Source organism: Monopterus albus, unplaced genomic scaffold (genome assembly GCF_001952655.1).
Source record: "Monopterus albus unplaced genomic scaffold, M_albus_1.0 scaffold2.1, whole genome shotgun sequence".
NCBI classification, from domain to species: Eukaryota; Metazoa; Chordata; class Actinopteri; order Synbranchiformes; family Synbranchidae; genus Monopterus; species Monopterus albus.
In genome coordinates this window covers 2,693,914-2,717,235 of record NW_018127882.1, presented here as the reverse complement: position 1 = coordinate 2,717,235, position 23,322 = coordinate 2,693,914, and the positions used below count along the sequence as shown (strand labels likewise).

The 23,322-nt window shown below is 38.9% G+C and overlaps 3 protein-coding genes across 4 annotated transcripts; all 3 read left to right on the top strand.

Moving 5' to 3' along the window:
* Positions 1–1,741: 1,741 nt before the first annotated feature.
* Positions 1,742–8,311, top strand: tmem33 (transmembrane protein 33). Of its 2 annotated transcripts, none has more exons than XM_020596488.1 (8): positions 1,742–1,880; positions 2,951–3,018; positions 4,363–4,457; positions 4,628–4,815; positions 5,796–5,863; positions 6,061–6,194; positions 6,658–6,741; positions 7,368–8,311. In XM_020596488.1, exons 2-8 carry the CDS (start codon positions 2,971–2,973, stop codon positions 7,495–7,497), a joined length of 747 nt encoding a protein of 248 aa, XP_020452144.1. In that variant the 5' UTR covers positions 1,742–1,880; positions 2,951–2,970; the 3' UTR covers positions 7,498–8,311. The 2 variants fall into 2 exon arrangements, with proteins under 2 accessions (XP_020452144.1, XP_020452152.1); XM_020596496.1 differs by lacking the exon at positions 1,742–1,880 and adding an exon at positions 2,010–2,033.
* Positions 8,312–9,106: 795 nt separating this feature from the next.
* Positions 9,107–18,086, top strand: bbs7 (Bardet-Biedl syndrome 7). The gene is made up of 19 exons (XM_020596476.1): positions 9,107–9,585; positions 9,745–9,810; positions 10,380–10,442; positions 10,559–10,734; positions 10,838–11,024; positions 11,131–11,203; positions 11,290–11,397; positions 11,676–11,806; positions 12,210–12,294; positions 12,512–12,614; positions 12,748–12,940; positions 13,053–13,127; positions 13,215–13,283; positions 13,587–13,726; positions 14,341–14,505; positions 14,679–14,788; positions 15,298–15,401; positions 17,191–17,314; positions 17,453–18,086. Exons 1-19 carry the CDS (start codon positions 9,544–9,546, stop codon positions 17,584–17,586), a joined length of 2,148 nt encoding a protein of 715 aa, XP_020452132.1. The 5' UTR covers positions 9,107–9,543; the 3' UTR covers positions 17,587–18,086.
* Positions 18,087–18,400: 314 nt separating this feature from the next.
* On the top strand, positions 18,401–22,793 carry ccna2 (cyclin A2). The gene is made up of 10 exons (XM_020596423.1): positions 18,401–18,505; positions 18,616–19,060; positions 19,674–19,935; positions 20,134–20,240; positions 20,313–20,536; positions 20,610–20,814; positions 21,572–21,685; positions 22,077–22,210; positions 22,306–22,386; positions 22,430–22,793. Exons 2-9 carry the CDS (start codon positions 18,848–18,850, stop codon positions 22,355–22,357), a joined length of 1,311 nt encoding a protein of 436 aa, XP_020452079.1. The 5' UTR covers positions 18,401–18,505; positions 18,616–18,847; the 3' UTR covers positions 22,358–22,386; positions 22,430–22,793.
* The last annotated feature ends 529 nt before the right edge of the window (positions 22,794–23,322 follow it).

Sequence of the window (23,322 nt, the reverse complement as noted above, 5' to 3'; positions counted from 1 at the left end):
TGGCTTTGCGATGTCCTGAGGGAAAATATGAAAACGATGGCGCTTATCCCAAGTGATTTATCCTTTAAATAAAATGTTTGACACTGGTAACATTCAGCCTTATAAAAGATATTTAGACTAACCAGTATAGGCTAAGGTTAAACACTGATAATTAGCTTTTGTCAAATCTTTTTTTATTTTCAGATCATTAAAAACAGGATATTACTAAGAGAACAGTTATTACAAAAGGAGACAACCCTTCGTTGATAGACACCCTGTGGCTCTGGTCATCAGCAGCACCTTGGGTTCCATATGTGTCTGTTAAAGCATCTGTATTTAGAATTCAGTAGTGCATGGTCTATTACTTTCTCTTAAAATGTATCAAAGCATCGCACAGTTCTTCTCCAGGACTCTGAGCAAATTAGAACTCGGGCAGAAAATGTTGTCTCATTTAAATTCTCACCTTGAGTTCTCTGGTGACTGGTAATGATCCGAAAGGAGCTGACGCTTAAAAAACCAAGGTCTATTCTCACTGTACGCGTCTGAAGAGCTTTGTGATTCTCAACAAACTAGACGACAGTGTAAAAAAAAAACTAAATAGTGATAACGTCTTTGCAGCAGGCAGGCAGAATCATCAATTAAACATAAAAAATGCATGCATGGCAGGGCACTGCAGCCTTACTTACTCTGTGTGGTGTGCTGAGTCTCCGCAGTTTAATTACAAGCCCTAATTTCCAATCGCAGATAGTGTCAAAAAATCTGCGACTATTTCTCAGAGATTCCCTTTAACAAGTGGAAACTTTGTGTCCTCCTGCACCATTTTATACATGATGAGCCGTCAGTAATGGGATTATTAAACAAAAACGTTTCAGGCGCTGGCGTTAACTTTTTTTAATGCCTAATTAGGTTTTGCAAAGAAATAATTAGATTCTACGGTGCTTACACTGTCTATATTTTCAAATAGCATCTGCAGCAAACATATCATCCTGCGACACTAGTGCCAATAATCTGCGGATATATGCGCCACAGTAGCAGTCAGATGTAAGATTTTAAAACATGTTGTGACCAAAAAGGTGCACTTAAAGCTAAGATAATTATCCAACACAGCCTACAAGCCAACCTGCAGCACTATGATAGTTTGGACGGGTCAGCCCTCTTGTGGTAGCCCACCATATAACATGTAAAATCAGATCGTTTGGATAAAAATAGTGAGGACGCAAATATTTGACAAGTCTGCTCTTTTGAAATGTTATCCATTTACCAAAGACCCTAATTATCTTCTGGAAAGACGTGTAGTTTAGCTGCAAATTTAGAGGAGTCTGTTTCTGATGTACAAAGTGGGCGTTGACACTGCCGCAGACGACGTCTGCAGGTTTCCCTGTCTTCAGCTGTGATGCTCAGAAATAATGATCGTGACGCTCAGTTGATCTCCAGAATATTATTAGTTTAGTAAAACCACCCTAGACGCAGTTAGTGGAATTTTTTAGACAGCAGAAAAACGAGCCAATCCTGTTGTATTTTATTTTTAAAAATGTATTTATTTGTCCACTAGGCGGGTGTATTGCCCATGGATGTAAGTGTTGTCTGTGATTTAATATGCGCGATGTCTTTCTCTTTCATTGTTGAGACAGGATTAGTAAATATGATATAGGTTTTTGTGTTTTGTTATGATTTTATTCATTCCTGGAATTCAGATACCACTGCAACGACTGTACACACTCCGATACAGTAGGTGGCGGTATGCATGCCAATTCTTGATTCGCATTCCGCCAGGAAACAAAGAGAAAGGGAAGGAGAGGTAATTCTCTTCTCGCTCCAGAAGGTCACCTGATCATATACTTGAGTCTGCCACTTTGAATATAGCCGAGCACACACGGGAACGCCTCGACGCTGTAACACTGGTAGGCTGTATGTTTTATTACAGTTGTGTGTATATTACCGACAGTATTGTTTCTTTATGTGTGTCTTTAAACGGCCGGGACAGCTAACGTTAGCAGCAAGGATAACAGTTCAACATAAATCCCTGAGCTAGATGGATAACGTTAGCTGAGACGGTAGCTGACATACTAGTAACGATAGTAACAGAATATTCTAGACCCACCTGCTGCTAAAGTTAGCTGATGCTACATTAGCCTGAATGAGATGTGCACAAACGTCCTTTCTGTTCTTTTACATACTTAAGTCTGAACTGATCCGCTTTGAACAGTAACTTAGTATCCGGTTAGCTTTTTCCACTGGCATAAATCCTCCATTTAATAAAGTGGCGTTAGTGTCAACTTAATCAAAGTTACGAAGGCTAGATTAGCTAACACTGCTAACTGCAACTTCCACTTCAGTCAGAGCAAATGCAGGAAATCTGTATTTCCTAAAATCATACAAAACATTTAGTGTAGTATCCTTAGTGTGCATTAAAATGTTTTAAATACTTTGTTAAACTTATTTTCACATATATTCTCCTGCCTTCTGTTGGGAATAACTTTAATGTCAATGCTAAATTCTTTTTGTGTTGGGTTTCGGACTGTTTTGAAACCTTAGATTCCTATAAACGAAAACTGGTATTGTTGCGGCAGTGGATTGTGCTGAAGGAGGTTTAACTAGTAAACTGTAACTAATCGGCTTGTGTGGAGTTTCATTGAGCACCATCAGACCTGTAGTAATCACTCATTTCAGCTTTACTAGGATATATTGTCCCAACTGGTTTTCCATTGTACTTTAACACTTTGGCCTGTGTGGTTGGAGCTTTAATTGCTGACTTAATTAAACTATTACTCAATTTATCAGAATAGTTGCTTATTTATCTTCTGTTAATTGGTCAATGAGTGAGCATTACAATTAGAAACAAACATTCAAACACGATTCCTCTAAAAACTGACTCATAATTGTGAGACTAGTGGATGGTTTTTGATAATCCTGAATTTTCTCCCAATTCCTAGTCAGTATTTCTTCATAATGTGACTGTTCTATTCTACAGAAAGACTCCCACTCCCAAAGATGGCTGACGGAAACCAACAAAGCCCCCCTCCACAGCTAGGGCCTGCGGTAAGTTGGCTGATTGACCTACACTCTTATATTTTGCAATTATTTCTCACCCCTTACAATGAACTGTACAAATTGTAAACACAAAGATATTCATCATAAAGACTTCTGCTTGACCTTCACAACATTTCTGTAATGTCTAGAGTGGCTCAGATGGGAACTTTCTAAAGTTTGCTGAGATGGTGTGGGTATGGTTATCTGAAACTGGGTTGAGACTTAAATGTTTCCACACAAAACTTGCATTACAAACTGGGGGCTCAGAGTTTCAAAGCTGTGGATACTTGCCTAACAGTGAGAGCCTCACAGAACACACTGAGGGACATTATGGAAGCTGTTTAGTGTTTTTGGAGCTTAGACAGGGCGGCTGTTGCTCAGGAGGTAGAGCAGGTCGCCTCCCAGCCAAAGGGTTGGCGGTTTGATTGCTGGTTTCTCCAGTCCACATGTGCAAGACACAGAACCCCTGTGTGTGTGTGTGCGCACACTTGGGAGTGTGAAGGGAAAAGTAGTGTGAAAGTACCGTGAGTGTGCTGCAATGCATAGAAATGTGCCATACAAGTATAAGACCATTTACCATTAGACCATAGTGAGGATTCAACGTCAGGATAGTTTGACCTCTGATTTTGACAAATGCTTCTAATCTGCACCTTGCACTGTCACTAGAGTTTACACTCTTACAAAACTACAGTGCCTATAGCACTAGCTCTTATGTTTATTCACATTACATTTATCATTATCCACACTTTGTGGAAATCTCAGTATTCAGAGTTTGTCACATTTTCATTACTAATTGTAGATTCTGAGTTTCTCAATTGAAGGTGATAACTTTAGGGCTATTGTACTGAATTGCTAGCCTATAAATTATATAATTTGATCCTTAGATTTTGGGATAATGTGTGCATTTTTGGGCAAACTGTATGTATGTAGAACCTGTTTGAAATACAAGATGGCAGTAAAATTAACTACTAGATTGAATTAATCAGAATCAGCTTTATTGGCCAGTTGTGTTGGACACAAGGAATTTGACTCTGGTACAGCGGCTCTTAATTGATTTTGTATTTTTAGTTTAGCTGCTTTTTTTTGACTGCTGAGGGAAGCAGAGTGAAACTCTGAGCCTTTCAGGAGATCAGTTTCCATTATACATGGGAAAATAAAGTTCATCCTGTCATTTGAAATGCCCAGATGCTATAGCTGCCAGCAGAGGTGACCTAGTACTGGCTTGGATCTCTAGCACAATTAATATTACATATCCATCACTTGCATAGTTACTTCATAGAGAAGGAGCAGTTCAACACCTGGCATCATGTTTCCTTTCTACTTTCATATGCCTAAAACTCCTTTCTTCCACAGCAATTTTTAATGAGCAACAAGCTAGAAACTGCAATGTGGTTGTCACGACTCTTCACCGTCTACTGCTCTGTCATGTTTATTTTGCCAATCTTGGGGTGAGTACACTTAGTAGTAACCCAGTGTTCATATACTGAAATTGTAAAGCATATAGAAAATGTTATACGAGGAGTGATTAGATCAAGAGTTTACAACAGTGCACTGCTTTCACCTTGCTCTCGTTTCCCAGCCTGAGATATAATATTTGTCCACTGCTTGTTTGCTCTAGACCTTATGCAGCAGCTAACTTCTACCAGAGAGCTTTGTTGGCGAATGCACTCACCAGTGCCCTTCGCTTACATCAAAGGCTTCCACGCTTCCAGCTGAGCAGAACGTTCCTGGCCCAGGCTCTGCAGGAGGACAGCTGCCATTACCTGCTCTACTCACTCATCCTGGTCAACTCCTACCCCATCACAAGTATCCTTGCACCTTAGAATACACAGAAAAAAAGCTTGAAATAATGAAGATGTATCATTTGGGTGCTGCTAACAATGCTAATCTGGTTTGTGGAAATGTATCAATACAAAATCTTCCTTAATTCAAAATGCTGCTGCTCGTTTACTGACAAACGCGTTTAAATAAGACCATATCTCAACTGTATTGACTTCCCTTCATTGGCTCCCGCTTCCCTTCAGAATCAAATTTAAGTTACTGATTTTTTGTTTTAAGTGGTTTGGCACCCCAGTACCTCAGCAGTCTCATTTAATGGCATTTCCCAGTGGGAGATCACTTGGATCTCTAACTGGTTCCTAAGGTCCGTCACAAACGATCGGGCAGCAGGGCTTTTGCCTTCATGGCCCCAAAGCTCTGGAATGACTTGCCTTGTAATATTAGATCTGCTTCAGAATTGGCTGTGTTTAAATCCCTCCTTAAGACCTTTTTGTTTACTAAGGCATTTGATTCTTAATGGAGTCTATTTATTGTTGTTTGCTCTTATTCTGTCTAGTTTGTTTTTTTACTTGTTTTAATTTGGTCTTTCTCTTCATTGTGTGAAGCACTTTGGTCAACCAGATGTTGTAAAGTGCTTTATAAATATATTTTGATTTGATTTATTTAGTACTGATTCTATTCAGCACAGACATAATTTTTTTCTTTGTGTGCCAATTATTACTTACATTTCTGTTTTGAATATTTGTGATATTTCTCCAAAGACTAACTGTAGGCTTTCTGTGCTGTCCTAACTTTCTGCACATTCAGTGGCTCTGATGATGGACGTTCGTAATGTTGTGACTTTCAAGATGATGGGAAATGCTTCAATATCACCAAATCACAATTTTTTTTAAACATCAAAACATATAATTATTTCTCACTAACAATTATGGGGCCCAATTAACAGAAGTCATAATTTTGGAAAGTTTTTTTTATTATTATTATCGATCCTTAACATTTATCTCCAGTGAGCATCTTCCCAGTCTTCCTCTTCTCTTTGCTTCATGCAACTACCTACACAAAGAAAGTCCTTGATGTGAGTATGAGGTCACCTGCTGTAACTTTCTACCTAATTTGTAGAAGCAAAGCATCGTTTTGCGAAGCAAAAGCTTATGATTGGTGATTTCCTGTACATTTACTTCTGTGTATCAGGATTCCATGCAACCATTGCGCCTCAATGGGAACTTAATGCATCTTTGTTGTTGGCTTCTGACATTTTGTTTTTACCTACAGTCCGTGGGCCCTAACAGCATGATGTTCATCAGAAACATCCTGGACAAACTAACATCCAATCAGCAGAACATCCTGAAGTTCATCGCCTGTAATGAGATCTTCTTGATGCCAGCCACTGTCTTTATGCTCTTCAGGTATGCTCACAACTCATTTATCGTTTTATGACAATTTGTAAGTACACCTGGATCAATGATACTGTTGCAAGTACTGAAAAAACAATAATGAATAAAACTGCAGGCAGGTTTTCTTATCAAAATATTCATAAGGGCACACAAAATTTGCCTCAATACAGAGAGATAAATGGCTTTTTTAAATCTAGAAGTACACAAAAATGCAAATTTTGAAACTAATGTAAATGAGTTTCTAAAATAACTGTAAAAATCAGTCTGAAATGTATCTCTGCCAACAGTGCATGTCAGCTTCCACGGTGGTTTGATCATTCTTTTCATAAGCAAATTTTCAGTTCAATGTGCAAAGAGACCACATAGCTGTTGTGTTGTATTATCTTATACAGGTGTTTCATTTGTTTGGTGTAATTGGATATTTACAGCATTGAATAATCTGCAATTGTAAAAGTAAGGTTTGTGTTGATTACAGTGGCCAGGGAAGCTTGCTGCTGCCTTTCATTTACTACAGATTCCTCACTCTCCGCTACACCTCCAGAAGAAACCCATACTGCCGGTAAGAAGTTGAATAATAGTGTTATGACAAATCATTAGTATTTATCTTGGTGAACTATACAACATGCTGGTCATTACTGCTATCAAGTTCTCATTTTTATTTTTCCCCTTTTTGGCTACTGCTTACCCAAAATATTCATTTGACCAAAAAAAACATGTTACACCTATCATGAAATGAAAACATCAAAAATAATTAAATCCCTATAATAAAGGGTATGTTTGAGGCCATGGAAACGGGGTATGTCCTTTCTGCCAACATAATGTATCATTGGGCTGTAGTTAAGTTGCTGCAGCCAGGTATAGGAGTACAAGAAGACAGAAAATTCAAATTGCAGTGCAATGCATCATTTATTAGAAACCTATTTAATCAGTATCAAGAAAAATGTCAATGGCTTAGAAAACTAAAAATAACAAACTATATTTTTATAAAGTCAAACCAAAATACTCCTGGTTGTAATAAAACGTCATTTGCTGTGTGACTTGATAAGAATTTTGCTCAGACTGCTTGATAGCTGAGCGATTTGACCTCGTGTAGCACCGTTGTCTGCTATTCAGAAATACTAAAACTTAGAATGGCTTCACTGGGCAGTCAACATGCTGTATTAAACACATCTGTTTCCACCCCAGCACCTTGTTCACGGAACTGCGAATTCTTCTGGAGCACTTCATTATGAAGCCTGCCTGTCCCGCCTTCTTCAGGAGAATGTGCCTCAGCAGTATCGCCTTCATCAGCCGCCTCGCCCCCACGGGGGTCTGATCACTCTGTGTACAAGTTTTGTTTTCCTTTCTTGCCATTTAGGATGTGACTTAAATTTTGATGGGGATGGACAATGTTATCAACAGAATGTTAACTTTACAATCTGTGCTCCAGCTGCTCTGTATATTTGAGTACACCTGAAGAACAGCCAGTAATGCACTGAAGTCTCATTGTATTTCTTTTCCCATCTTCTTAATGTGACTGTTTTCAGTTGGACATTCCTCACTTTTGTTCACTGAGTGGAGCACAGTACACATCAGCTTTGTGCTCTGTGTATCAACTGTTGTTTTCCCCTTTTATATCCTTATTTATTCATGACATCACATTCTAAGATTAACTTAAATAAATGTGTATCTAATTTTAAAATGTTTTTTTTTTTTTTTACATTGTGCTTGGATGGCTGAAGGATAGGCTTTGTTTTCAGTTGCTTCTGATGCTCTGATTTGTCCAGATGCCCAAGTTAAAATATATTGTATCAAGATATGCCATCAACTCACTCTTTTAACTACATGCAGAATCTATATGGGCATGATGTCAAAATGGGTGTTTAATTGAGAAACAAGATACCTGCTGTATTTTATAGAAAATGTTAAGGTACCTGACATTGCTTTTCTATCCCTGATTGAAATGAATTGCACAAAGTGTATCATGCTTTTGCATTAATTTTAACCTTGTTTCTCAGTTTCAAAACTCATTTGAATCTGCTTTGTTGTAGTTTTCTGGCTTATCGCATTGTATGATTTTATTTTTCTGTCATATTAAATGTGTTAGCCTACAGACCATGTTTTTAGGACAATAAAATGATCTTGAATCATTAAATAAGTAACATTTGTAATGCGACTTTGTTCTTTTTCTTGTAATTACAATAGTTCATGTACAGGATGAACAACTATTTCCTTAATAGTATTTTTCTTGAAAGAACTACAGTATAGACATTTATGCAAGTAGTTAAATGCAATTTAGAGGTGCTTGTACTTAAGTGCCATTGAATGCCACTTTTTGCTACTTCAAACTTATGCTCAACTCCGTTTCAGAGACAAAATGTACTTTTTATATCTATTTGATAACTAGTTAACATGCAGATAGGTATTTTTGCATGAGTATGTTATTCAAAAGAGATTCTGATGCTTTTGTACATACAATTTGATTGTATGAATTTTATTTTTAGAGTATTTCTGCATTGTGTTATTAATTTTTACGTAAGAAAAAATAAATTTAGCTCTTCCACCAATGTATAATTTTTTTTTTTTTAGCCAGGATTTATTTTACCAGATTTCAATTTCATCCACGATCTTCATCAGCGGGGAGATTTGTAAAACAAAGACTTGGATAGAAAACGCTATGGTTTACGTTGAAACGCTCAGAGGGGGCTCTCGCCCGGGGAGTAGTTCAATGTAGAACCGCCACTGACATTACATGCATTTATTGATGTATAGTGCGATATATAAGGCCTCGTGTGCTATTCCTTATTAACCTCATCGGTATAGCAAAATTCAGGCGGCTTTATCAGAGTCAACCAATAAAAACACAGCTTCAACTTGTGACGTTCATCTCATCCAATGGTGTCATAGCTTCTTGCGACTACATCGTTTCCATTGGCAACGGGCACTGTGTTTACGCCGTTCTGAAGTATGGTTCCGACACTATATGACCAGCTAATGTTCGCGTTAAAAAGGAATTTAGTTTCGTTTTACAGACCGCGACTTGCTTCATGTGCTCCTGTCGCGGTGTAGATTTTGATACAGATTATATCTGTTAGTCGGTTTTGATAGCTGGCATGTGAATAAATCGCGTTTGCCAACTAGCTGCTAGCTAACGTTGCCTCACCGTGCTAATCTCCTTAATCCCAACCCACCCCCCCACCACCACCTTTTTCATTACTTTTTTAAACCACTGGGCATTTCACCAACAAGTTGTGAATGACATATGGCTAAAATGGGCTGCAACTAATGATCCCTGAAGGTTTACTGTATAACCGAATAACCTACCTGGAAGATTTGGCGTTATACCATACCATTTGCCCTGGAGATTACACAACAGTAGTGAATGAAAATGGAAATCTACTTAAATCGAGTTGATTACATGCAGGTAACACAAAGTAGAGTCAGTGGTTTATTGCGTTAATTGTGCTCTTTTATTTTATTCTACACTCAGATTTTGAATAACTACCCGCATACTCCTGCATGTTACATTTAAATAAGGTTGTTTCTGATCTAATACCTGGTCATTTCTGTTTTGTCCTCTGAGGTTGGTGTGACATCCCAGAAAACTATGAGGCTGCTTCCAGCGCTGGGGAAAAAGGCAACCCAAAAGGTACTCTGCTACCATCACAACAATACCTGTGCTTATCTGGCTGTTTTTTCATATGTGCAGCGGTTTTAGGCACTAAAACTAAAGTGTTGGTTCTTTCAAAAATAATGTCACTAATAGCTGAAATTCATTAAATAACTTCATACTATGTGCAAAAAGCATACCTGTGCACAGAGCAGCTGGCAGATAGGTTGCTCCAACATCTTGGAGAACCTGCCTCTGTTTCTCTGAGGGTTTAAACTGTCTCTCAGTGTCTCTTCACACTTTCTCAGTGATGTTGAGAACAGGGCTTTGTCGGGACCAAGCCATCTGTTGCAGGACTATTTGTGCTTTGTGTCACTGAAGTTGGTTCTTTGTGACTGTGGCTGGATGTTTTCAGTGTTTTCATGCTGCAGAATGAATGTGGAACCAATCAGACACCTTCCTGGTAGTATTATGTGGTGGACAAAAATCTAAACTTCTAAAGTGCCTAAACTTTTGCACAATACTGTAGCCAGGTTACTTTGATGTTTTAATCATACAGCTGTTTAATATTACATCTTTATGGTCCTTCATTAGTCTCTTTCTTTCAGGTTGCTATTGCTGATCACAATGGCATAGTGACCTGTTTTGGAATGAAGAAGGGAGAGGCAGTGGTGGGTATCTCGGTTGAGCTAAGATTTTTCTCTCACTGATGTACAGTTAATGATATTTGAGTGTGATGAATTTCAGTCAAAGGATGGTAATATCAAGAAATGTGACTGTGTTTCAGCCTGTCTTCAAAACTCTCCCAGGGCAAAAGATAGTCAGAATGGACCTGGGAGGAACTGTGGGAACTCCACAGGAGAAGATCTTTGTCTGTTGTGGTTCTCAGGTCCGAGGATTCACCAAGAAAGGCAAACAGTTCCTCACATTTGAAGCCAATCTCACTGAGACTATAAATGCCATGTAAGAATTGCTTTCCATCATTTCGACTGACACTGCTTTAATAACTTGTGTAGAACTGCGTGGGTTTTAGCATACTGAGCAATGTGGGTAATTTCTTTTGCAGGCATGTCTCAGGCACTGACCTTTTTGTGTGTGCCAGTTATATCTACAACCACTACTGTGACTGCAAGGATCAGGACTATTACCTTTCTGGAGACAAAATCAATGATATCACATGCTTGTCCTCAGAGAATCTGACTCGCCTCATCCCGGTCCTGGCATGCCAAGATCGGGTTCTCAGAGTCTTGCAGGTAGACCAGGCTCATACTTATTGTCCTTACTTTGATGCAGTGAGTTGTTTTACCTAAAAAAAAATCTGATGAGAATTACTTTGTACTTTTTTTTAAAATCATGTAGGGATCTGAGCTTGCCTATGAAATTGAAGTCCCTGGCCCTCCATCTGTCCTGGAACTGTACAACAAAGATGAAGGCAAGTTAACCTCATTAGAACAATAATCTCTTTGCACTGCTTTATACATAACAGATGTAACATAATGCCCATATGTTTTGGTACAGAAGAGGAAATCCTGTATGGAACTACAGATGGAAAAATAGGATTAGTCCAGATCGGTGAACACTCAGCTGCGACCAAATGGGAGATGGACAATGACAAAAAGAAAGGAGGTATGTTTTTATGGGACCACATGCGTGTGTTGCGTATTTTAACCAATCAAATGCAAAATGAACACCAACAATTCTCTACAGCATATGAGATCTAACTTCGAGGAGGTGAGGAAACCATAATGGTAAACCGTTTGCCTTCACTTATTTATTTTTAATCATGGTTACAATGTTTTTTGGTATTATGATAAGAGTTGTTTTGCTGTTATTGGTGTTTTGACCTGTTGTTGTTTTAAAGATGCTCTGGCTTCTTAGATGTACACTTTTCTGTGTCTGACCAGGAATTCTTTGCATTGACACATATGACATTATTGGAGACGGAGTGAATGACATCCTTGTGGGCAGGGATGATGGCACAATTGAAGTCTATGGTTTTGACAGCAACAGTGAGCCCACATTACGCTTTGAGCATGTGAGTTTATTTTTAGCACAACTCAGTAAAAACATTTACTCACTCCAATTTCCATCCCAGTTCAGTCCTATTTATAGTTTTCAGTGGCTTATACAGAAAAGCTGTGTCCACTCAGACCGCAGCTGTATGGTATATTGTGATGTTTAGCCAAAGACTCGGATATGATTGTTTATTTTTGTAAGTATCATGCAGCCATATTATATTGCATTCATACTGTTCAGCTCAACTCTAGAAAAGACAAGCCTTTGCATCTGTTGGTTGCTTTCCAAATGGCTTAAATGTTTATCATATAAAATTGTATTACTTTTATTACCATGTTGACAGAAGTGCATTGATCTTTTTGGTATTACTTAATTGATGCAGGTCAGTGTTGGTCAAAGTTTACTCTCTTCCATGATTATAGGTGTTGTCAGAAAGCGTAACCTCCATCCAGGGTGGCTGCGTGGGCAAAGAGTCTTATGATGAGGTTTTGACTGCCACATATACAGGTTAGATAAAAAGACAAAAAAATTAAAAATTGTGTGCCAGGTATTCCTTATTTTCTATCAGAGAAGAAAAATGCTCATCTCTAACTGTCCATTGATGAGAGCGATAACTGCTTGCTCAGCATCTACTATGGGTTACTTAAACCTAAGTGTCACTATTTAAGAGTGGAGTAGCAGTAGTATGGGATGTTATATCCATTGCTACAATTGCCTCTTACAGGATGGGTCACTGGTTTAACCACTGAGCCCCAGAAGGCTGAGGCTGGCCATGGAGATGTGGTCAGGATGAGTAAGGAGATACAGTCCAAAGTAGAGGCACTCAGGTATCAGCGAAATAGCACTTTTTGTCTCATTACACAATATGCTCTTGTACCTTTGATGTGTTTGACTTATACTGGTTGAAGTTGAATTTCTATGTTAAACTTTTCTGCAGTCAGTCATTTTGTTACCTTCTAGGACGGAGCTGGAGCAGCTGCAGCTCAAAGTGATGCAAGGGCGTGAGAAGTACCAGCAGAACGCCCAGTCAAGCACAGCTGTCTCTGCTGTGCCTATCTTCAGCATCAATGACAAGTTCACTCTCTGCCAGGACGATGCAAGCTACAGCCTCACCCTAGAGGTGCAGACTGCCATTGATCATCTGCTGCTCCAGGTAGACCCAGCATCAAACCCTGCTGTCAGAGTAGGATTGCTCTACTACTCTTGAGCTCACATTACAGACATAAACATTCAAAATGCAACTTAAAAATTACTCTTCTACACAGAGTGATGTTCCAATAGACCTGCTGGATGTGGATAAGAACTCAGCTGTTGTTAGTTTTAGTGAATGTGACTCAGAGGTGAGTTGTGTAAACTCTTTCTATTCAGGACAAACATATGAACCTGCTGCTGCTCCCAGTGGCCTGACTCTTTTATTCTGTTTGCAGCAGCCTAATGGGAACTTCCTCCTGGCCACATACAGATGTCAAGCCAACACTACCAGACTTGAGCTCAAGGTTAAAAAAGTGCATCAAAACTTGTTGTATTTAGGGTATTTTCTTTTACCGTATGTAGTTAGGCATTACTTAAACTCTGTGCAATTATAACAGTTGTACAAATACCTCAGTACAGCAGTGGGCCTTTTTCTGTCTCATTATTAATGTCAGACAGAACTAATATTGCCACTTTACACAAAACCCTCCTGCAGGCTTATGTACCTCATATATATAAATAAAAAAGAATGGTTACCTAATCCACTTGCTTCAACTTTCTATGGAATGATGCACTACCGAAAAGTAATGTAAATAAACTTGTCCTAGGTGAGGTCTATTGAGGGACAGTATGGGACCCTGCAGGCTTACATTACTCCCAGACTCCAGCCCAAGACCTGCCAGGTCCGCCAGTACCAAATCAAACCTCTGTCACTTCACCAGCGGACTCACAGCATAGACCAAGACAGGTAAAGCCTGAAACCAAAAAAAGAGAACAGAATTTGGACCGGACTGAATTTTGAAAACTTTGTTTTCTTAAGAAATAAAATGTATTTAGCAATCAACTCTGATCTTGAATATTATTCCTGTGCTTTTCCAAACTCCAAGGCAAAGGTTTGGTTAGTTGTTAGTGCCCAAACCCAGGTTAATGTGAATCCCACTTGAATAGCAGCTCTCATCAGATTAGTTCAGAATGACTGAAGTGACACTTTACTCTGAATTAGAGTGATGCCTTCAGCTGGATTTAGAAGCACAATAACATTATTTCTAACTAGAACAACCAATACAACATGATGTTATACTAAAAGCAATATTTAATTGTTAAATTTTATGTTAAAGCTTTAAAAAAGCCTTATATCAAGTGCATGACCTGTTGAGTCCTTTAATAATGAAAAGTTAGAGGTCACTCCAGGTTTTTTATTGTTTATTATACAAATTTGACTTTTAATAATTAGTGCCTTAGTAGTGCCATACAAATTAAGTTAATAACAGTAACATGGCAGTGATGTGACTGACATAATCTCAGTGTTTTGTCATGATTCTGACCATACAATGTCTCTTACTGTGTTTGTCTTTGATACAGGCCCATGAACAGACTCAGTCTAGTGGGACAGTTCAGCTTTGCAGAGATCCACTCCTGGGTGGTCTTCTGTTTGCCTGAGGTACCTGAGAAGACGCCAGCAGGAGACTGCATCACTTTCTGTTTCCAGAACACTTTCCTTGGCACACAACTTGAAAGCACCTACTGGTAAATGCAAGTAAATGCACATAGTACAGCGGCTCTAGGCATGCATATACTCTAAGTGCATGAAGCGGTCAGGTGGTGCTAGAAAAATTCATTTTATGTCTTAAATATTCATGGTTTATTTGTACTCTTTATCAAATTAGAATCAAACATCGTTTCTGAATTTGTAATTTTAGCAAAGGAGAGGTTCACTTCAGGTCTGACAACATCTCTACCATCTCCATATTGAGTGATGTCCTCTCTAAAGAAGCTACCAAGAAGAAAATCAATCTGAATATTTCATATGGTAGGTATATAGTTGTTCTCAGTCAGTATCTGTTTCAGTCATTGATCTACAGTAAATTAAATTGTGCTGGATTATTTTTCTTTGGTTTATTAATCTTCCAGATTTGATTTATTTGATTTATTCTTTCTTTCAAGCATGTAACGACAGTTGATATGTCAACACACATAACTTTACACATATCCAACAAATGCAAATCCAATATCAATTTCCTTATACCTAGTACACGCTTGAATGGAGTAGGAAGAAGTCAGACTTATCCAGTCCTACCCCATGACATCATCTTACCATCATTGGTTTGCAAGCAGTATCTCTACATAGATAATTCTCTTCTACACCACACAAGTAATATACTAAAAAAATTATAACAGAGTGTTAACATTCTTACATAATTATCTTCTACACCACACAAGTAATATACTAAAGAATTATTACAAAGTGTTAACATTCATACCACACCCACAATGTTCCATCTGGTTAATCATTAAGCCTGTTCTTGCATATATCTTCAGATATTAACGACAACTCCGTGAGCCACACCCTTAAGATGATCCACCCGAAGCTGGAGTACCAGTTACTCCTGGCTAGAAAAGTTCAGCTTATTGATGCACTTAAAGTAAGTGTTGGTTCATTCTTACTGGAAAAACCCAGTCTGGCATATTTTTTCTCTTTTCTGCAGATAACTAGAAAAACATCAGATGTTGGTGTGAGGCCCTCAGAGTCAGATTCAATCATTGTGTCCCAAAGCTATACTCAAAACATATGAGTACTAAAAAAAAACTTGATTTTTGAGTGTAAAATAATGAACTGCAGGAAGTGCTCATTGCTGGAAAATGTGGTGGGTGCAGAAACAGCTCCAGGAACAGGAACTGATACATTTTTGTTTTTGGCAAAATATTTTTGCTATTTGTATACTAGCTGCAAAAATATATACTATAAAGATCAGTATATACTGTATATAACTAGCATTTATTATGGACTGGGAAACAGAGAAAGAGTGGCGGGGGGCTCTTTCTAAAGTTGCATTTTTCACACATTCACTCAGACAAGAAAACGTCTTTTGCAGAAAACGTTTCTGGGCTTGTATTCATAAACATTCTGAGACTGACCTTTTAACCTGAGCTTTTAACCCTTAGCTTAGAGTCCTAGCTTAAAAGTGATTTAGGAAACAGCTCAGAGAAGCCGTGAGTAAGGAAAACTCAAAAACCTTTATCTCAGTGAGGTAAAGGTGACTCCATTGCTAGGCATGTTGATTATGTCGGGGTTGTGCCAGCCACTGAAAGGTGACACATAACTCACTGTCTTAGTGTGGTGTTATAAGTTTGCAGCCTGGAGCCCTTGGTCCTAGGTATTATTTTAACCCCACATAAGAAAACCAAGTGAGAGACTGTTTTCAAATCTCGCTGCAATGAAATTATAAATAAAAAGTGACTGCCGCTGAATGTAAGGACATTCCCTCGGCACAACATTTCAGCCGATCATGTCTCAATGAGCCAGCTTTGTTGAAGGCAGAGCTCAGCTAAAGGCAGCAGGATTACTATGCTGGAAATTTTAGTAGTTATTCACCCAATCTATTTAATATTAACTGGTGACAATGTCTCAAAAGTGTCTTAATTTTCTTATGGTACAATGGTGTGTAGGCTATGTCCATGAGTCTGCAAGATGTGAACATACAGTGGAAATGAAATGTGTGCATCACAACGTGAGACATGAAAGTCTTGTAACAGTTTGTGTGATCACTCTGCTGATGGGAGGTTGTGACAGAAATGTTATCAGTGCTGCACTGTTTCATTTTAGTTGCCAAATATCTGAATGTTGTGATCCCTTTCCTTTCTGGTGTTCTGGCATGATTGCGTTGTGTGGGAGATGTGCATACATTTCTAATGAAATCAACCATAACCATTATCAGTGCATGATCTAATCTATAGCATTTGATTAACTCACTGTTGGTCTCCTAAGCCTCTTAAAAGTCTTCCTCCCTACTTCTGTTTTCCACCTTAGGAGCTCTTTTATGGTTAAGATGCTTTGTGAATTGCTTTTATCTTTACTAGGATCTACTCCTAACATTTAAGGGTAAGTCTTGGGAAATGTCTACAAGTCTAACGTTTTTCTTAGGATTTTGTCCCTAAGAGCAACTCTTTGCACTAGGAATGTTTATGAATATGGACCCACGTTTCCATAGCCACAGCAGCTTATAGATCAGAATACAGTGAAGCTTTAAGACAACTTATATTTTAATGTGATCACATGCAGCTAAATCATCACTGTTTCAGTTCATTTACTGTGTGTGGCCATAAGCCCACATACTGTATGGCTGTGGCAGCGGTTTTCATCCCTGCTCTAAGGCTTTTTGGTAGATGCTTAGGTCCACCTCTTACTTATCCTGCTTCCTCTCTGATTGGCAGGAGCTTCAGGTTCATGAGGGAAATGCTGACTTCCTTATCCCAGAGTATCGCAGCATCTTGGATGAATCTGCTAATCTCCTTGAAGAGTACAAGAAGCAGCCAGCGCACCTTGAGAGGCTTTACGGTACGGTGTTTAACAGCGACCTTTAACTGAGAGTCATTATCATTACATTCCACTGGCACTCTCATCCAAAGCCTCAGTGTATTAAGTTTGTCAGTTGGGTTTACCTAGTATTTTTTGGTCTCTTCTTCTTTCCTGTAGGAATGATCACAGACCTCTTCATTGACAAGTTTAAGTTCAAAGGCCAGAATGTGAAAGCCAAGGTGTCCTCATTGTTGGAGATACTGGATAACTATGACTTAAATTCACTGTTGGAATTTTTCTGTGAGGCATGATGGATCATGTAGATGAGAAGGTATTTATTTACTTGTCTTTGAGGGTCTTTATTTTTGAGAGTCTTCTATTTGTTTGTATTGTAAACATTATTAGAACTCAACTGTCATACTGTAATTTAGGTACAGTTTGTCCTAATTATGATATAAAATATTAAAATTTTTTAATAGCTTTTGATATTATCTATAACAACGGTGGTGATTAATAAACTACTACAAAGCTGCCAGTGTGTTGCAGGTTACTTTTTTATTTGTTGCTGATGTTTGAAACTTATGTGACCAAATATAAGCCAGTTAAAAGCACATTGAATGTATATAGGTTTTTGTATAACATTACATACAGGCTATCATAGGACTGTAAGTTCCCCCCTTTGAAATAAATATCAGATCTTATTTATAACCGTTGTAGGATTCATTGTTCATATGTTGCAGGTATGTTCACTGCACCTTAATCCTGCAATAAGTAATATTTTTAATACTTTATTATTTTGCAGCTAATATGTTGTCACATAAGCAAAAAATTGGAGTGCAAAACTTCCTTGTATTTTGGTAGTGTAATGTTTCTGCTTTTATGCAAATAAAATATCATTATAAGTCTTTGTCATAAGTCACAAACCACAGTTATTTAAGGTTTTACGTGAACTCATATATGGCAGTAGCACATTAAATCACAAGCACAGCTGTTATTATTATATAACGCCTACACATAATGCTATATTTACGTTAAAGCGTAAAAGCGGTTTCGAGTTTGTAATTAAACAAATATTGGATTGTTTTGGCTCCCGTAACTCTAACACGTCACATCTTGTGTGGCCTGTGATTGGTTCGTTTCAATCCTCGCGGGCTACTTGAACGGAGCAAAGCAGCATTTCTAAATGTTTCTGTGTAGATGGACAAAAACTAGCAAGTGCCTGGTTTGCAGGTTGGTGGTAACTTTGAAACTTTCAAGTATGGCGACTTAGAATTACATTATTTTATGTTGTAGTCTAAAGCGCCAACGGTGCATTTTTTGATTTGTGTGCTTTCTTTTAGCTTTGCAGTTCCAAGCGTGGTTGCCATCTCAACTGCTTAGTTTTGATTGAACGATTCTTTAAACTTCGTAGGCAAGGCTAGCTTAATGCTAGCCTCCGTATGATCATACGTAAGTGGTCTTTGTAGCTAGTTCATTTTATATTTTTGCAAACGAAAGCACACACGACACCTGTATTTATTATCTCGCTAACCACGAGTGGAAACGTGGGCTTTTTTTTGTTTAAGTGGAAACATGTCAGTAGCTAACGGTGGACAGGGAAACGCGGCTAGTGAGAATCACAACCAAGAAAACATGCTATCAAAAAGAGGCTCGCTAAAACTCCGAGCTGCTGCAAGCGAAAACCAAGAGAATCTTCCTCCGAAACAACTCGCTGGGAGAACCGTTTTGGGACCTCTGCAAAACAACCGCCGCAGCAAAACTCAGAACCAACGCGGCACAAAACAGGTTGGTTTGAATGACGTTAGCTAGCTATGCTGAATAGCTCACTTAGCTGAGCTAAGTTGCAGGTTGCAAATTTGGTCTAGTAACAATGGGGAGCCACTGTAGCTTTTTAGAGACTATTACTTTCATCAGGTCCTTTTATTAAACAATGCTTTGTCTTGATAAAGTGACTCAACAGCAAGTGTTGAGTTGTTCAAACCTGCACATGTATTTGATGTAGCTACAGTTAAGTTTGTTATACAGGTTGTCCGCCATTTTAATATCGCCATTAGTGCTACACTTGTCTCTATTTTGTTCAGCTGCTTTAATTGAACATCCTAGCCTTGATTTCAGATAATCTATATTAACAGTTAGGCGAGCCTCCGCCTTACACGTCCACCGTAACAACTGAGCAACTAACAAATGCTGGCATCTTGTTTTTGCAGTTTTTAGTCCAGTGCAACAGATAAATGCTCTAACAATAACGCTGCTTTCCCTTGCTTCATAAACCAAATTCGTGTCACCACAGATTATCACTTATGCTATGCTTTATTGCAACATTTTGTTTTATGCTACCTTGTTGAAAAATTTATCTTTGATGGGGGCAATGATTAAAACTTACTCTTTGTGTGTTCAGGAGACATCACAGCCATTGTCTTGTAAAAATGAAGATTTTGGTAAAAGCTGCTACGAGAAGCCCTCTACCAAGCAGCCCTCTTTCCAGATCCATTTGGATGACCCTGATGGCGCCACCTGCATCAAGAAGCAGCAGAAGATGGTGGAACCTGTCCGACTAAAATGTATCAGTGAAGAGTCCCATCTGATCAACAATGCTGTGGCCCAGCTCAGACAACCCCTTGCCACTATTGATATTCCATCTGCAATGGATGTCAGCTTTGGTGGGTTGGATATTTCTGATTTTCATTATGCTACTTGGTAGCAGGGCAGTGCACAAAATGGCCTTTAATCAGTTTTTATTTATGGGCACTGTAGTTTACAACTGTGTGGTAAATCTGTCTATGCCTTACCTAAAGCATTTTGAGTTTACTTCAGGCATGAAAAATGTGTTAAATAAAACCTGCCTTGCCTTTGATTAGATTCTCTCATGGACATGTCTGTGGCCGAGGAGGAGGGGAAAGTTCCCGATGTTAATGAGGTTCCAGAGTATGCTGCTGAAATTCACACGTACCTGAGGGAAATGGAGGTGAGCAGTTGAAGGCTACTTTTCTGATCTTGCCTACAAGATTTGGGTTTGAACAGTGTTGTTGCTTAACAGGTAAAAACGAGGCCCAAAGCAGGCTACATGAAGAAGCAACCAGACATCACCAATAGCATGAGGGCCATCCTTGTGGACTGGCTGGTTGAGGTTGGAGAAGAGTACAAGCTCCAGAATGAAACTCTTTATCTGGCTGTCAACTACATCGATCGTTTCCTGTCTTCAATGTCTGTCCTGAGGGGGAAGCTTCAGCTGGTCGGGACTGCTGCTATGTTACTGGCTTCGTATGTATCTTGTTTAGTCAGTTCAAATTACAAAGTATGGCAACTGCTTGCTTATTTAAATGTTCAAATGCAGGAAATTTGAAGAAATCTACCCCCCAGAGGTGGCAGAGTTTGTTTACATCACAGATGACACCTACACCAAGAAGCAAGTGTTAAAAATGGAGCATCTGGTCCTTAAAGTGCTCTGCTTTGATCTGGCAGCACCAACCATCAACCAGTTTCTCACCCAGTACTTTCTCCATCAGTCTGCTAACAAACAAGTGGAGAGCTTGGCAATGGTGAGCATGCAGCAGTTGCAAAAAACAGTTTCCTGTCTTGAACATACTTATTCTGTTTCTCTAAGATGCAAAAGATGTCACCAGTCTTAATGCAAAAAAAAAATGCATGGGCATGCAGTGCCTATAAAGTATTCACCCCTTTGGGTGTTTTACCCTTTTAGTAACGTGTGTATCTAAACAATTGGACATAACCTTACACTTTAAGACAAATATTAAGACTAGCATTACTGTTGACACTAAAAGCTCTTTTCCTGTAACCTTGGCGTGCCTGCAATCCCTGCAGGCTGAATAGTTACAGCAAGCTAGTCACCCTGTCTGCACTAAACATTCATAGACAACAGATCTCTAATCCATATCTATCTAACTAAGAAATAACCTAACATCTGTCACGGTGAAAACGGGTTTCTACAAAGTAATGTCAAATTAAAAAATGTAATGGGGAAATGGTGATTGCATAAACATTCACAGCATTTAAAATGACCCAATTCAAGAGGCCCTGCCAATTGGTGCTAGTAGTTTCACAACTGGTGAAATGGGGTTCACCGGAGTGCAGTGATTGTAGTATAGACACTGGTGTCTGGAAGGTCCAGTCAATGGTTAGTCAGCATTCCTGGCTACCATCACACCATTTTTGAAGACAAAAGAACACAAAGCAAGTCGGAGAAAAGGTTATTGAAAAGTATAAGTCTGGGTGATTTGTAAAACATCCTGGGGGTGTATGTGCGCTGTAGCTCAGCCTTGTTCTTTGTTTTTTCAGTATCTTGGGGAGCTCAGTCTGGTTGATTCAGATCCGTTCTTGAAATACCTGCCATCACAGACTGCTGCTGCAGCCTACGTCTTAGCAAACCACACAGTAACTGGTCACTCATGGGTAAGTTCAGGGGCAGAATAGAGCTATTGGTTTAACAAAGAATGTGTAGCATCTTTTTTTAACTAAGCTTTTTTTTTTTTTTCCTTGGATAAAATTCTTAATGCAACACTTTCCTTTGAGTTTGATTTATCTTTCTCACTGTTCAGATTAAACTAGCAAATCAAAGATCAGTTTCTGACACTTCTATTTGTCAGTTATAATGATTCACTGGAAATTTGTCATAACTCTTAAATTTTGTTATTTAAGCTTTCTCCTTTTTTTTCCCCCAAGTTTGACTTTCTGAAATCCAATCACTGTAATCAGGACAGTCTTTGCTAGCTTCTGTAACAGTTTACTGTGTGTGAGAGAGAGAGAAAACATGCAAGATAACTTGGGTTTTTGTCCTCTTCAGCCCAAGTCCTTAACAGAAATAACCGGATACTCCCTGGAGGATCTGATGCCATGTATCAAGGATCTGCACCAAATGCACCTCAGTGCTCCTCAGCATGCCCAGCAGTCTGTCCGAGAGAAGTACAAGGGCTCAAAGTAGGTAACACTGAAACTACCTCAGGTGTGAATTGCTGTTTACATAGGCCATTAATTGTTCTGCTGCCTTTGACTTGACACTGTTGCTTTCCTAGGTACCTTGAAGTTTCCTGCATTGACGCTCCAACTACATTGCTGCTGAACTGACCCACTCCCTTCTCCATGTAGTTTTTTTTTGCTGCTGAACTGACCCACTCCCTTCTCATGTAGTTTTTCCCCCCCCCTCCCCCTAATGATGTGTGCCAGAACTTCGAAATGGCCTGCTCTTCTTGGAGTAGAGCTAGATTGGTGTTTTTTTTTTTTTTTTTACAGAATTTTTATATACACATTCATGCCAGATGCTAACAGTTGTTAGTTAATCAAGCAGTTTTAATGGTTTGACTTTTAATCAAACAATGTAAAGGGCTCAACCTTTGAGAGGTGCAACCTTCAAATATTCAGCCTCACGGGAAGCTGATTAAAGTGTTTGTCATGAGTCGGCTGTGTCATTACATTTGTGCCCTGGGATCTAAAGGCTTTTCAAGCCATTCTGCACTATCAACTATGGCTCTTGTAAATAAAAATCTTTTAAAGGCTTTCATTATGTAGCTGTGTGATCATATTGGACTCACGGGGGCAGCAGAGGACCAGTTTTATGCCTTTAAAAGTTCAGACCAGACTTTAAACTAGAGAAATGATACTCCTCTGGCCACTGGTAAGCCTGTGCTGTGCACAAATTCTATCTGTTGGAGTGGCGATGACTTAACGTGAATGAACCAAAAGCAGCTTCCAAAAATTGTACATCTGAATCAATACCTTTTGACAGCGTTTGAAGAGAAATTGAAAAGCTTGATCTTTACATGAGGTTTTATCTGTGTATACCATAAAACTTGCAGTTGGGTGTATATGTGTAAAGCAACATATTTTTGATGCAAACCCTGAACATAAAATATATAATTCATGTTCTTGAGCAGCTGCACAGTTTCCACAGGTAGACTGTCCACTGTGTGTAGGGAGATGCAAATGTAAGAATATGAATGGAAAAGATTGCCTCCGTTTATAAAGTCTGGCGTTTTCCACTTTTTTTTTTTTTCCACCCTGGAGAAAGTCACGTAAAGGCTGCTAATGGCTAC

Coding starts and splice junctions, on each gene's coding strand:
- tmem33 (XM_020596488.1), top strand. CDS start 2,971: ATGGCTGACGGAAACCAACAAAGCCCCCCTCCACAGCTAGGGCCTGCG. Junction 4,816..5,795: donor CAACTCCTACCCCATCACAA/GTATCCTTGCAC, acceptor ATTTATCTCCAG/TGAGCATCTTCCCAGTCTTC. Junction 6,195..6,657: donor ACTGTCTTTATGCTCTTCAG/GTATGCTCACAA, acceptor TGTTGATTACAG/TGGCCAGGGAAGCTTGCTGC.
- bbs7 (XM_020596476.1), top strand. CDS start 9,544: ATGAAAATGGAAATCTACTTAAATCGAGTTGATTACATGCAG. Junction 12,295..12,511: donor TTTGACTGCCACATATACAG/GTTAGATAAAAA, acceptor TGCCTCTTACAG/GATGGGTCACTGGTTTAACC. Junction 15,402..17,190: donor AGCTTATTGATGCACTTAAA/GTAAGTGTTGGT, acceptor TCTGATTGGCAG/GAGCTTCAGGTTCATGAGGG.
- ccna2 (XM_020596423.1), top strand. CDS start 18,848: ATGTCAGTAGCTAACGGTGGACAGGGAAACGCGGCTAGTGAGAATCAC. Junction 19,936..20,133: donor TGCAATGGATGTCAGCTTTG/GTGGGTTGGATA, acceptor GCCTTTGATTAG/ATTCTCTCATGGACATGTCT. Junction 20,537..20,609: donor GCTGCTATGTTACTGGCTTC/GTATGTATCTTG, acceptor GTTCAAATGCAG/GAAATTTGAAGAAATCTACC.